The sequence below is a fragment of the Poecile atricapillus genome, chromosome 1 (genome assembly GCF_030490865.1).
Source record: "Poecile atricapillus isolate bPoeAtr1 chromosome 1, bPoeAtr1.hap1, whole genome shotgun sequence".
In the NCBI taxonomy this organism is placed as follows: Eukaryota; Metazoa; Chordata; class Aves; order Passeriformes; family Paridae; genus Poecile; species Poecile atricapillus.
This window is the reverse complement of record NC_081249.1, coordinates 115609473-115623429: the sequence shown is the minus strand read 5'-3', so window position 1 is coordinate 115623429 and position 13957 is coordinate 115609473. Positions and strand designations below refer to the sequence as shown.

The window sequence follows — 13957 nt, the reverse complement described above, 5'->3', positions numbered from 1 at the left end:
GTTCAGGTCAAAAGCTGCGAATCCGAGAGCCATGGCCAATGTGCTGCCCCAAACTCAGGCAAGGCACAACATGTCCTGCTAGAACAGAGAGCTGACCTCTGCTTTTCGAGATTCCTGGGCTGGGCAAGTTTGTAAAAATTCCCCTTTCCCTTTGCCCCTTGCCCTTTTCAGCTGCTTCTGGCACAACCTGTCATTTGCCAGGTCTCAGCTCAGTGTTTCACTACAGAACAGTCTTGGAGTGGAAGTGCTGACATAGCCTCATTTTAAACAGAGCAAATGGGACTGTGAGCTTTGGGCTGGGGGATTTTCCTGCCATTTGTGGGTGACACAGTAAGATAACGACGTGCCAAGTTAAATGCAGGTTGTTTATTTACCGTGGAGAGTTATCTAAAGCAGAACATTTGCCTTTCTGAAACTTCATTACTCCCTAAATGAGCGCAGGCAACCATTTGCTCTCTCTTTTTCTAGAGACTAGAAAAACATTTACAAACCTCTGGGGGGAGTCGTTTGTTTTGACATGCAATCAGCCACCAGCCAAGCAGTGCAGATGTGCTGGGAGCCTATCCTGACTTTAGGACTCCCTTCAAGCTGATCCTTATGGCTGAGAGTTATTTTTTCTTCCATGATTTAAAAATAAAAAACCAAAAAAAAAAAAGAAGAAGAAAAGAGGGGGAAGAACATGGCAGCTCGGAAGTGAGAAGCATATGGCCTTTCATGACTTACTGAGCTACTTGGAACCTGCATGCAAGCTACTCGGGCTGAATCAAATGAAATTTGTTAAGCTCACTCAACACACCCATTTTGGCAGAGGGAAGAGCCCTAGACTAAAAGAGCAGCTGTAAAATATAGCAGTTATTGGTTGTCATCACCACAAAGCCTACCTGGAAAACCCTCATCCAGAGAAACAGCAGAGTGTGCCCAAGGCTGCAGTTTGAGTCAGCACAAAGCATCAGTTGCTAAGAGCATCGCCCTTTCAGCTGAAATGCTGTTTTGGGCCAAACACCACACATTAAAACCAGGCTGAGGGACAGCTCAGGCTCTCACTGGGAGGAGATCAGCACATCCAAGCAGCCCCAAGCTCCATCTCTCCCACAAGGAAAGGCTGGGAGAACTAAGACTGCTCAGCCTGAGGAAGAGAAACTTTGGGGTGACCTAATTGCAGCTTTCTTGAAGGGAGCCCACAGGAAGGATGGAGAGAGACTCATTACAAGGGCCTGGAGTGACAGGACTAGGGGGAATGGCTTCAAACTGAGAGTAGGTTTAGATGGGATCTTGGGAAGGAATGGTTCCCTGGGAGGGTGGGCAGGCCCTGGCACAGGGTGCCCAGAGAAGCTGTGGCTGTCCCTGGACCCCTGGAAGTGTCCAAGGCCAGGCTGAACACTGGTGCTTGGAGTAACCTGGGAATAGTAGAAGGTGTCCCTGCCCATGGCAGGGGGTGGAATGGAAGCTTTAAGGTCCCTTCCTACCCAAACCATAGAATTCTGGGATTCTGTGATTCCTCCATGAGAAGACCTCCGCCTCCTTCAATCCATCAGGCCTAAATGCACACGTAGTTGCTTCTTAATTCATGTTTCAGCCATACCCATAAATCCTGCAGTTATTCCTGGCAGAAAGGGCACAAGGAGCAATTACACAGGTTGTCACCAGCTTTAAGAGATGAGAGATGGGCAGCTGGCAGCAGCCTGGAAATGGTCATCTCACCCCCAGTTAACCCCTCCACAGACAGACAGTGTGACCCTGCCCTGTTTTACCTCCACAGCTGGGACAGAGCCTGGATCTCACACCAGCTGCAGCAGTGCCTTCACTGCCCTGCACTCGGGAGAGAAACACCTTGTCCCAGCGTGTGTGCAGGCTGCACACACACGTGGACAGCAGGAATGAACAGCTCCATCTGCCTGGCTTCCACAGGGCTCCACGCAAACACTGCGGGAGAGGAAGGGCAGGAGTGGGTGGAAAGGAAGGGCAGGAGTGGGTGGAAGCCACAGTGATTGCATAAGCTGGCATTCCTGCCAAAAACATTATCATCAAACTGTGCACGGACTCTGAAACACAGGTGGGAAGAGATGGGTGGTGACCCAGGCAGAGCCTTCTCCTCACTGCGAAGTTCTGATGACAGGAGAACAAAAATCTGCATCTCTAAGTGCAGGTGGCCGAAGCAGCTCAACAGCTGAACCAATCCACCTTGGGTAATCCCCATAGCCCCTGGCACAACCAGCTGCTGGTGAACCTGATACATCCACAAACTGGAATCCAAGGATTCTTACCGATTTCTGCCCTCACAGCCCTGGCAAAGAGAGAAAGTACCAGCCAAAGAGGTGAGAACATCTGTGCTCAGGCATCAGCAAAGCATCCCACTGAGAGATCCAACACTCCGCTCCAGGAGTGCCTCTTCCTACCACAGACACACTGCTGGGAGCAGAAACACCACAGAACATTCCTGGTGAGGTCTCCCCTAGATGAGGTGTTGGAATGAGGTGATCTTTAAGGCCCTGTGCAGACCAAACTACTCCAGAACTGTGTGATTTCAGTACACACTTGTCACTGGACAAACACACAAGGAGACACATACAGACCACAGAAATCCATCTGCCAATTGGAGGCAAACCACATTTGGCTATCTTCCCCTCAAATGAGAGAAAAGTCAGCTTATCTGGGGGGCTTTTAGCATTCCCTCCCTGCAGGGTCAGAGCACTGCACAGCTACACCCCACACCTCACACAGCTGATCTCATCTCACAGGACACCACAGTGCATTTCACATTTTTTTCCCATTTATCACTTAGTAAAAAAGAAGAAAAAGAAATAAACAGGAATTGCTATGACAGCCCCAACTCTTGCAGTGCTTTCAGGCACTGCATAAATACGAACCCTGAACCATCACTGGGCTGGGGAGTATTTCTTTCTTAGGCCTTCAATATTCAGTCCAACTGCTTTGTAGCAAAGCTCAGTATTCCAATGGCCTGCAGCTGTATTATAAGGAGTTTGGGGATTCATAATTATTCCACTCATTAAAACAGAATATTTAGATAAACAGCAAAAAGATGCAGATTGGCTTCCTGTGGAGGAGGTTACACAGAAAACTCTAAAATACACCCCAGAACTGTAATTGCCAGGCCAAAGGGCAAACTCACCAGGCAGGAGGGCTGTAACCTGAAATACCTGAAAGCTGAGAAGTATGAACTACACAGAGATGAGAGATTCTGCTGAAATTACACAGGGAAGCCTTCCCCTGCTTTATGTTTCACATGGATCTGCCATGTGCCAGATCATGGCTCTGTGGGACATCCTCGAGGGCTGAAGCATCCCTGGGACACCCTGGAGCCGGGCATCCCCAGCCTCAGGAATGTCAGGCAGGCCAGGAACCCACCTTGGTTGCCTCTGGCAGGTGAGAAGCAGCCAAAGAGTCTCTGTGGAGCTGCCTGGCCACAGAACTCATGATGCCTCATACCCACAGCGATGCTCCGAGGAGAGAGGAGCGGAGCAAGAAGCAAGGAGTGAGGAGGAGGGCAAGGAGGAAGCAGTGAACCTGCAGAGCCCTGCAGGCTGTGGGCAGTGTGGCAGCCCCAGCAGAGCCCCCAGCAGAGCCTGTGTGAGATGTGACAGCTGGCAAAGGATGCTGCTCCCACCCACACCCTCCGTGGGTGGTGCTGGGAGGAACTACAGCAACAAGCAAACTCCCTGTGCATCCTCCAGCTCCAGGAAAGCCACGTTCAAAGCACTCGAAACAAAGCTGTCCTCCTCCAGGGCAGGTGAATGTTCCTGTGGGTGGCTCAGGAATCAGAAGTACTTTTCTCACTGTGCTCAAGAGACCTTTCAGGTGCATCAATAAACAGCACGCAAGAACCTGCTAGTGCTGGAACTGACTGGGGAGAAACAGCAAAACAAGTTGGGGACTAACTCACCATAAATATCAGAGGATGCATCAGACTTCTCCATCTGAATGTGCTGGGTAATTTTCTGACAGATTTCAATTTCCTTGTATAGCTGAATAGAGGGGAAAAAAAACCAAACACGAAAGTATGTTACTGTGGGAGGACACATCAATTGTAACTGTTTGGAACAGATTTTTGGTCTTTAATTACAGGCAGAAGAAAGGGACTGTGGTCATTATTTATCAAACAGTTTCTCTCCACCTGTGTGAGAGGCATTAGCAGTGTCACTCAGCTCTGCTGTCAGAATACAGTTAGAGAGGAGGAAGCAGTGTTTTCCCACCCCCATCACAAAACAGAGCGTGCATCTATTTTACTCAGTCAATACCGTATTGAGTCAGCTTCTCTCCCTGTTTTCCTCATTTACAGGTAGTAATAGCTTAATGTCTTTCTATTATTTTAATGAAGATATTGCAGGAATTCAATTATCCGACAGCACTAAAATCACAAGGAGTGATTTTGTTTCTTAAATACATTCCTTCATTATCACTTTCAGATTTGCTATACCTCAGCATGACATTTCACCTTTAACACCTGGATGTTTATTTGTACCAAGGAAAGCCCCCCAAGTCTTTGAAATGGTCATTAACATCCTTCCTGGGAGGGCAGCACAAATTCACACCTAGGTAATAGCCCAGAAGTCCCTCCATCCAGCTGTAAATCCCTCTGCCTTTCAGCACAGAAGTAACAAACCAGCCCTTTGTCTTCTGAAAAAAAACATAACCCCAGGTGAACGAGAGCCCACGGGTGAATATTAATTCTGTTGACATGCTGCTCTGAGCGTGTAAAAATGCAATTCACAACAATTAACATTTTGAAACTCAGTGTTTGGACTGCAGAATGTAAACTATTCCTTTAGAAAAGAAGAGGAACTCGTTTGCAGAAGGTTTCCCTAATAAAAATATAATTTTATCTCCTGATATAGAATAGAATTCTATCAGCACTGCAAAACTCAGTATTACAGAACAATTACAGCCCCATGGAAATAACTCCAGTGCTCTCCCCAAACAAGCCCACACAGACAAGCAAACATACAAAGTGTGTTGGTTTAATACCCACACATTAGACATCATCCTGCATCCTGCCATTTCCTTCCAGCATCTGCACAGTCCCAGGGACAGAGTTTTGGGTTAATTACAGCTTTTCAGAATAAACAGTAAGTGATGACTCTGTCAATCCTACGCCCTCTCAACACAAGGCCCCCAAGTCCTTCCAGACAACGCAGCTAAAAGCTGTCTCCTCTGAGTTTTAATTTTCCCCAACTATATCACACTTCCCAGTGCTAGCACTCCGCTAGCACTTTCTCACTATTTTTTGTTGTTGTTGACAGCATTAATGGAAAATCCCAAAAGTTCTTTGCTAAATGAGCAAAAGCCTCCATAACTAACAAAGTTTTATATTTATAAGTAAGCTAACCACCAATGAAAAGGACTTTAAAAAGGTTTACAGCGTGCCTGTGTAAAATCACAGAGTGAAAGCATGACACTAATCCTGTTTGGTCTTTTTTTTTTAATCTCTCATGGCAAAATTCCTTTGAAGTCTGCTTTCGAGATGAACGAGATGAAAACAGCCAGCTGAGGCAATTAAGGAAGTATATTCTCACACAGAACTCCAGACCTTCTTGACCTCAATCTTTACCTCACCATTAGGAAAAAAAAAGCAAAAAACACCCAACAATTGTGTGTTTCTCCCCTCTTTGAAGCTCAGACAGGGACTGTAACAAGAAGGGCTCAGGCCTCCACACCATGTCTTTAAAACCTCCATGGACAACATGAACAACAGGAGAAGACAACTTGGAGGGAAGTTAAGCTTAAATGGACCTTAGAGTGACTTTCACACATTGCCTGTGGCTGTCCCTCCTCTCTCCCCAGACACATCCACACACAAATACCAGCTAAACACCAACACAGGATGAAACCTTTGGAGAGATCCCTTTGCTGAAGGCCAATTTGCTATGGTCTGCAAAGCACCATAATTGCAAACCAAAAAGCATAACTCTGCCTGCTCCAGAATGTCAGATAAACACTAATTAACAGCGTCCTGCCCAGTGTCATGTCATTTGCCCAGTGGGCAGCATTACCAGCTCATAGATCTCCTCCTCTGGCTTTGGTACGTAGAACTGGATCTGGTTCTCAATGAGGAACTTCAGGCGCAGGTAGTGAGCGGAGTAGTCCAGCTGGTGTGTCTGCAAGAGACAGAGAGCCTTTAGACAGAAGAGCAGTCTTCCCCTCATCTCTGAGCCTCACAGGAACAAAAACGACCCAGCACCACCTTCCACCATGGCCTCCTGCCCTGAAACCTGAACAAAACCTGGCCTTCCTGCTCTCCCCCAGGAATAAGGTCCATGTACCCACGGAGGCCACTTGGGAGCAGCCTCCTTGGCTCTGCTGACCTGGCATCCTGCTCCCTCCCAAGCCATTCCAGAAATAAGCCCATGCTGGAACAGAAATCTCAGAGCATGCCTTTGGATAAAAGGATATTTAACTAAATGTTCTGCTAACAGAGCAAAATATAGCAGGAAAGGTGTTTTCAGTTTAGTTTGGGTTTTTTTAGCATCTTCGTAATTTAGCACGTAAATTGGCAGATTCCAAGCAAGGTTAATAAACACCAAAAATCTGTCTGTCCTCTAAATTCAAAGCAACTCAGGATACACTGGCTTTATGAGGCTAGAAGAAGCCAAGAGTTGCATCCTGGATTGCATCCCAGTGGAAACAGGTCACACCATTTTAATGAATTAGTTATAATTAGCTGAGGATACAGCATTTGGTCTGGGAGATGTTAATGACCTTTTCTCAGCATGATTAATAAGGTTGATTTAAGCAGAGGTTAATGCAGTGTGTAATCAAAACACATTATGAGTATGATAAACACAAAGGATATCATCCAGAAGTTACTTCCAAAGTTCCTAAAGCAAATCTAATGCAAAACCCCAAAGTGATTCACAGATACAGGAGGTAAATTCTCCTCACTGTCACTTCTGAAATCCCACTATTAAAGGCTTTTTTACCTTCAGCCTTTTCATTTTAAACCAGCATATTACCAAGTTTTCTCAGGCTGTGCTGAAAACAATGGCTTATCTGAAAATTCACTCAGGAGCATCATTACTGCCTGTTTGTCCTGTTTTTTAAAGCCTGGCTTTTCCAGTTCCAGCCGTGATACAGCAGCACTGAGGTGATGAGCAATGTACACTGAGGGACCTGTGAAAAACATCCCACCCTGGCCCTCCAGCAAACACACAGAGAACAGGGAATGCTTTGGAAAGCCTGGACTAGCCCAGGAGTAAAAAAAAAGCTACCAATAATAAGAAGGAAAATGAAACAGATCTATTGCTGCACTCTGCACAGTGCTTTGGTTCAAATATGTCCAACCCAAAGATCAATTATCCTTGGATGAAATGGAGTACCTGAAATGGAATAACCTCTGTAATCCAGGCAAATTCCTAGTTAATTAAATAATGACTGAAGTCTATCAAGGGCCAAAAGAAAAACAGCTGAATGTAGGAGATATCCTTGCTACCTCACTTTCTTTTTTTTTGGGAAAGTTTCTTGCTTGCTTTCCTCCCTGATAACTGCTGTTTTCAGTCATTTTCTCTTTACAGACACACACCTCACAAACACCTCAGAAAACAAGGGAAGCAGAATTGGCATTAAAGGTTCAGAAATGGCACAGAGGAATCCTGGGTTAATTTCTGGCCAGCTTCGTTTATTGTCCCTAGACACAAAAGTGTTTTAAACAAAAACACAGAGAGGAGACCTAAACCCACTGAGGGCATCCCCCATGTCTGGGGGTGTCCAGGGAAGGGGTTGGAGCCCCAGGAGAGGCTGAGGGAGCTGGAAAAGGGGCTCAGCCTGGAGAAAAGGAGGCTCAGGGGACCCTTCTGGCTCTGCACAACTCCCTGACAGGAGGGGACAGCCAGGGGAGCCAGGCTCAGCTCCCAGGGAACAGGGACAAGAGGAGAGGATTTCTTCCAACAAACCCCATCAGCCCAGGTGGATGCCATCAATCCAGTACACTGCAATCCCATCCAGGTCAGGAATGAGAGGTGCAGCCCATGAGCCACCCCATTTAGCTAATTAACATCCTACAATTGCCCCAAGGCTGTGTCTGCCTCAAAATCTGACACTGGTTAAAGTGTTTCAAATAGGGCCATGATGTTCTACTGAAGTGAAAGGAAAAGGTCCCTTGAACATGGACACAGCCAGGCTGCCCTAAAAGCCAAACCATTAACCCACTTTTTGTTGCTGGGAGCTGCATCCATCTGTGGGGAGGTGGGAGCAGAAACAGGGCAGCTTTAATGATATGAATATCCTTTCAAGACCGCCCAAAATACCTTTCAGCCATCCAAATCAGCTCCTTGGTTCATTTATTTCTCTCCTAATAATTCTGGCTATGTCGGGACTAAATTAAGCAGCTAATCCAGTTTAAAGCACAACCTGACAGCTTAACTGAGGTGCTCGAGAAGAAGAAGAATTTACAGGCAGGCTGTGATCCCATTCAGGAGCCCCCAGAGCATCAGGCTTAAGCACCTTCTCAGAGGCTTTGAGCACAAACCCAGAGGCCTTGGGGGACCTGCTTCTCACCCCTCATGCAGGTCCCTTTGAAAAATGTAAATTGTGAGGCGAAAAAAAATCCCAAACTTTTCTTGCCTCGCCTTTTATGCAGTCAAAAGACAAAATGCCATGTAGTCATCTAGGCTTGTTTTTTACTGCTATTATGTCCATATTGGGTTTTGGTGTTATTATCTCCACGCTGGCTCTGCCTAAATTCATAGACAGAGTGTGATTTCCTCCTCCATTTTAAGACATACCATTATGCAAATGTTAGTAATGCATATACATTGGTTCACACTGAGCAGTGTCATCACAGAATCACAGGATGGTTAACATTGGAAGGGACCAACTACTTCCTATCAGCCATAGAAAGCAATTTTAATGCATATACACTGAGTTTTCCTGCCTTCCAAGTGATGCTGCTAGTTATATTTTAGGAGAAATCTTTGAGAAACCACTTTAAAAGTGCTTTAAACACTCCTCCCACCAATCTTGAATCATAGAAGTGTCACAAAGCATCATCCAAAGCCTAACTCACTGTACAATAACAAGCAGCAATGTTAGCATTAAGAACACATTTTTCACAATGACTTTAGCGCATTTAAATGTTCTCCAACAGAAAAAATCAAGCTCAGTTTAGCAGCACAGATTTAACCACATCTACAAACATGAGGAGGTTTATATGAAATGTAGAGCTTGAAATGTTTACTGTACCAGAACTTGACTGGTTCTCAGATGGCAGATGGCAAACTGATGTGAAATGATGTGGATCAGATATTAAAGGGGGGAAAATGAGCTGAATGCAAGAGACAGAAGAAAGAGATTGATTATTAAATGCTACAGAAAAAAGGCATCTCTACAGTGTTTTTCAGGCTGAAAACTCTTACAGAAAGGAAAGAAACAGATAATAGCTCTTGCAAAAACACTCACCAACCTCCCCTTTTCCTTACGCACCCCCACCCACCGCAGCAAAAGCACAGTGAGAGACCAGACCCTCAGCAGGCACCTGCTGAACCCACGGAGCTACACCAGCTTACTCCAGCCAAGGATTCAGTCCACTGAGTCACCCATCCTTACCTAAAGGAAAACATACATCCTAAAAATAAATCATTACTAATAATGTGTCATCCAGCTTCCTATTATGTCTCTCTCCAAAAATGTCATCTTTTGCTGAACACAAAGCAGAGCTTTCACAAGCTGCAGCGCACCTGGCAGAGACGAGCACACCGTACAATTACTGGAAACAAACGCCTTTCTCTCACCTTCCCTCTCTTTGGAAGCACATGCAACACGTTCTGAAAGTCCCCAAAGTTAAGCTCTCAATAGTAATAAATGTTTTCTTTTCTCCTGCTGTTGTTGTTGTACAAAGCAGACTCACTTTTCAGAGCAGCACGTGACAGGAGTTGGGTCTCGCTGGCTCAGAAAACACACATTATGTAGCTGCCAGATCTGAAAGCCTGTGTTTAATTTGTCAAAGTTTCCAACTCTTTAGAGATGTAACTCTTTTTAATGGTCCAATGTCTCTGATACTTCATCTGGCAAAGAAATCCAGGTGGTTTTTCTTCCCCCCCCCCCAACTCCAATGTAGATAAAAGCATTCCCCTGTTCCCTGCTGCCACACACACGAGGTCGGGTCTGATTCTGCAGCACGGGCAGCAAACACAGGCACCTTCTGCTGATGGTGCTGCCACTCTCCCCAGTGCCAGCCTGAGGGGAAGGAAGGAGCAATGGCACATGTAAACAGGTCCCCTGGCTCCTGGGAAGGGGTGAGATCACCTCACCTGCCTGGCAGAGAGGGGAAGGGGCTGTGGGAGGGATGCTGGGGGCACCAGGATGCTGCACTACCAGAGTGTGGGGAGCCCAGGAGCTGGGAGAGGGGTCCCACACACAGCTGGGTTCCACTGGAGCCACAGAGGATGGCTGGCTCTGGAAAAGGCAGCAGCAGAGGCAGAGCTCCCAGGCTCGTGCACAGCAGCAGAGCAGGGAAGGCAAACCCCAGCCTGCTGCCCCCATCCCTGCAGCCACGCCAAGCTCGCTCCAGCTGCAGGGGATTTTCTGCTGCGCTCCTGCTCTCTGCTGCGGTGCAATTCGTGCGTTTCACTCCACACAGAGCTGGTGTCCCAGTGCAGAGCAGTCCAAGCACTGGCACAGAGGCTGCACCGATTTCCCACCGGCCCCAGGACACGTTTACCTTGCAGATCATCTCCAGCACGTCCCGGGAGGTGTCCCCAGGCCGGATGACCGTCAGGGCAGGCTGGTTGTTGGGCAAGCAGAACCACGAGGGTGTGAAGTACTCGTGCACCCAAATATCACAGTCAGGGTTGTGCTGGTGGACACTGCTCAGAGCCACTTCTTTCTCCCTCTAAATAGACAAAAATCCATCATGCCTATCCCAGCCCAACTCAGCTCCCTCTTCATCAATAACTAGGGCATGATGTGCTGCATCAGAGCCCTCTTAGAGAGATCTTTTGCTCCTATGCCCAGGTTGAAGGCTTGTCCGGACAGGAACCTGCAGTTTTCCCTGAGCAGGATAGAGTGTGCCTCCTGTGCCACCCACACAGCTACACTGCTGCAGTGTGCTTCTCCTGGGATTTCACCCTATGGCCACTGGGAATGCTAGGAATGAAACAAAAAATAGTAGGGATGAAAGCAGATTTAAATTTAAAAGTGGAATGTGCTGTTTCTGGGCAAACCAATGCCAACAAAACTGTCATAGGTACTGCACGTACTATGCTTAAAAATGGCAAAATAGCAAATCTTAGTATTTATTCTGAATTTACTGGCTGCAAATGTGGGGGAAGGAGGCAGCTGGAGAGCTGGGGTTTTACCTTTCCATCCGGGACTGTGTCATCAAAGATCCCTTCGAGAGATTTCTTCACTGAATCAACTCCTTCTCCAAACACCTGAGGAACAACAGAGGGAATGTGCTTTAAAACACGAGCCTGACTCCCTGTGTGCAGCACATGCCATGGGCAGAACAGTCTGTCTAACATCCAGCATGGAATTCGAACTGAGAAATACAAACATCCATCTCCAAACACACTGCTTGCAGACATTTTTCACTGTTGCAGAAATTTGGGGTGGGGAAAACCTTTTTCAGGGTGGGGAGGTCACATTCAGCAGCCACTCTAACCTCTTTTTGCTTGAGCCTGTCATCCAAAGAGAAACAACACAAGAACAAAGAGGTGTTTTCAGCAGAGAGGGGATCCCAAACACCAGGTCAGCTCACTCCAAGTGTTGTTCTTTAAATAAAGAGATATGCTGTCCTGTGTCCCCCAGCCCCAGTTCCTCACTAGGACCACTGCTCCTGAGCACAGCTGTGGCTTTACTGGCACAGGCACACCTTTGCACCAGTCTCTGTCCAGACCTAGGCTCTCCACAAAGGTTTGCAGGGCACTGAGCTGGGGGACCTCTCCAACATTCCCTGCCTCTCTGCTGCAGATGCATTGGAGAAAAGGAAAACAGCAGCTGGATGGAAGAGAAGGTGAGGTGAAAAACACCTGGTGATGGGGTGGTACAGGAGGCCACTTCAGCTTGGATGTCTGTCCTGACCTCCTTGGAGGAGCTGGACTAATTTTATCTCTCCTTGTGCTGGGTTTCCCCAACAGTAAAAGTGGGAAATGAACACTTCCCCACCTCTGCCAACGCTGAGAACTCAGGAGGGCTCTGCTTTTGGCTGGCTTTGTAATGAGCGAGCTGCCAAAAAGTACTCAGCAAACATTCAAGCACAAGTCAGTGGAACCCCTCTCTAATGAAACAGGAGCTGGTAACCCAGAACGAGCCAGAGAGGCAAAATCAACAGCATCCCATGCAGGAGGAATGATCAAACAGGAATATTTGCAGCATCCACCCCAAATCAGCACAGGACTGCATCAGATGTGCAGGCAGGGTTGGTGCTGCAGCAGAATCCAATAATGAAAACTGAAAATTTCAGTTTTATAGCTCCACATCAGCACAGCTCTAGGATCAAGTTGCTGGGCTGGTTAATTATTCCCTGGCTAAAATGAAGCAGGGACCGGGCAGGATGGGAAAAGGTCTCTGCCTTTTAGGGACTTACACCTGTCTGCTTCCAATAGGCAACACTTTGCACAAGCGAGGGAAATGTGTTCAGGTACTGCATTTAGACACTCTCAATTTACTTTCTCAAAACTTCACACTTTTTACAACTCTCTTCACAATGACTTTCCTTTAACCTGGGACAGAATCTTTGTCCATGCCTGTGCTGTGGAGGAGTGAGGGGGGCAGGAGCAGGGGAGGCAGCGTGAAGAATGCAATTATCCCCACTGAAAGGAAAAACAAAAGGGGGAGCTCGGGGCGGGGGGGAAAAGGGGTTTGAAAATACAGCACAGGCAGGATCCCAGCTCAGGACAAGGGATTTGGGGCAAGAAAATACAAAATGATGGGGATGCTGCAGCATTGGCACAAGGAATTGGGAAGGTGCTCATGGAGCTGCATTCCAGCCAAACCCTGGGCTTTTGCTCAGCCTCTAAATATCAGGTGAACTTTTAGTGTCTCGCTCCAAACAAGCTGAACAATTCCACAGCCTTCATCCTCTGCTGAACAAAACAAACACCCACTGCTGCTTGAACAGACAGCACAAGAAATCACAGGGCACAGAACAATGTGTGTCCCCAGCCTTTCTCCCCACAAGAAGTGAGAGAAGAGAAAGAAAGGCAGAGCCTACATTTCCTGCAATTAGTTGAGGTATGGCTCTCAAAAAGTGAAAGCTGTAATTAGGGATGTTTGGAAAGAATAACAGGGAAGCACCTTCCTACCACAGTGGAACACAGAGAAAGATCTGGGCAGTGGAAACAGCACAACTTCTCCTTTTTTATAAATGTGAAGCAAAACAGGGAGTGTCCTGACTAAATGTGAAGTTTCTTGTCACTTTAGGAAGTTTTCAGCACACTCAGCTACATTTAAAGCACTGTACAAATTAATCATTTTAAATTTAAAACAACCAAGCAAGTCTGGATTGTTTTGGGGTTTTTTTCTCTTCAAAGCTGTATCTGTTGTACACTGCTGCTTTGTTGCTCCTGAGATTGGGGAAGGCACCTCCAGGAAAAGCAGAAGCAGCAGAAATGCAACAACAGAATTCAGCTAAAGAAAGGGCAAATTCCAAACCTGTGATAAGAGCTGCTGTGCACTGATGTGCAGCTGCAGTCCCTGATTTGTGAGGGGGATGAGGAATGCGATGACTCTGTGCCAGTGGCTCTTTGTCGCTGCATTCTGCCCGCTAACAAACCAACCTTGCAAATAACAGTACCGCGAACCTGCACCTGCTTACCTGGTTAATGCTCGGCCTCCCTTGCTTCTTCTTCGAGGTAGTGTCCAGCCCCCAAAGAGAAGAAAACCTGCTCCTCCGCTTGCTGGCAGACCTGGACATGGCCTGTGTCCTTCTCCTCACTCCCGACTCCCCCGTGCGAGCCGCCACCTGTTGATGCCACATGGCTTCAGGATCAGAGCAGCAGCAGCCCCA

At 47.1% G+C, this 13957-nt stretch overlaps 1 protein-coding gene across 3 annotated transcripts in view; it reads right to left on the bottom strand.

The window, feature by feature from the left end:
* The window catches only part of TIAM1 (TIAM Rac1 associated GEF 1), a 122325-nt gene that overhangs the window by 30667 nt on the left and 77701 nt on the right, over window positions 1–13957 (bottom strand). For all 3 annotated transcript variants that reach the window (XM_058861913.1, XM_058861915.1, XM_058861922.1), the window contains 5 exons: window positions 13766–13912; window positions 11307–11381; window positions 10670–10840; window positions 6009–6113; window positions 3902–3983 (listed from right to left, as the gene is read on the bottom strand). In XM_058861913.1, coding sequence (XP_058717896.1) covers window positions 3902–3983; window positions 6009–6113; window positions 10670–10840; window positions 11307–11381; window positions 13766–13912 — 580 coding nt within the window. The remainder of the gene's footprint in view (window positions 1–3901; window positions 3984–6008; window positions 6114–10669; window positions 10841–11306; window positions 11382–13765; window positions 13913–13957) is intronic.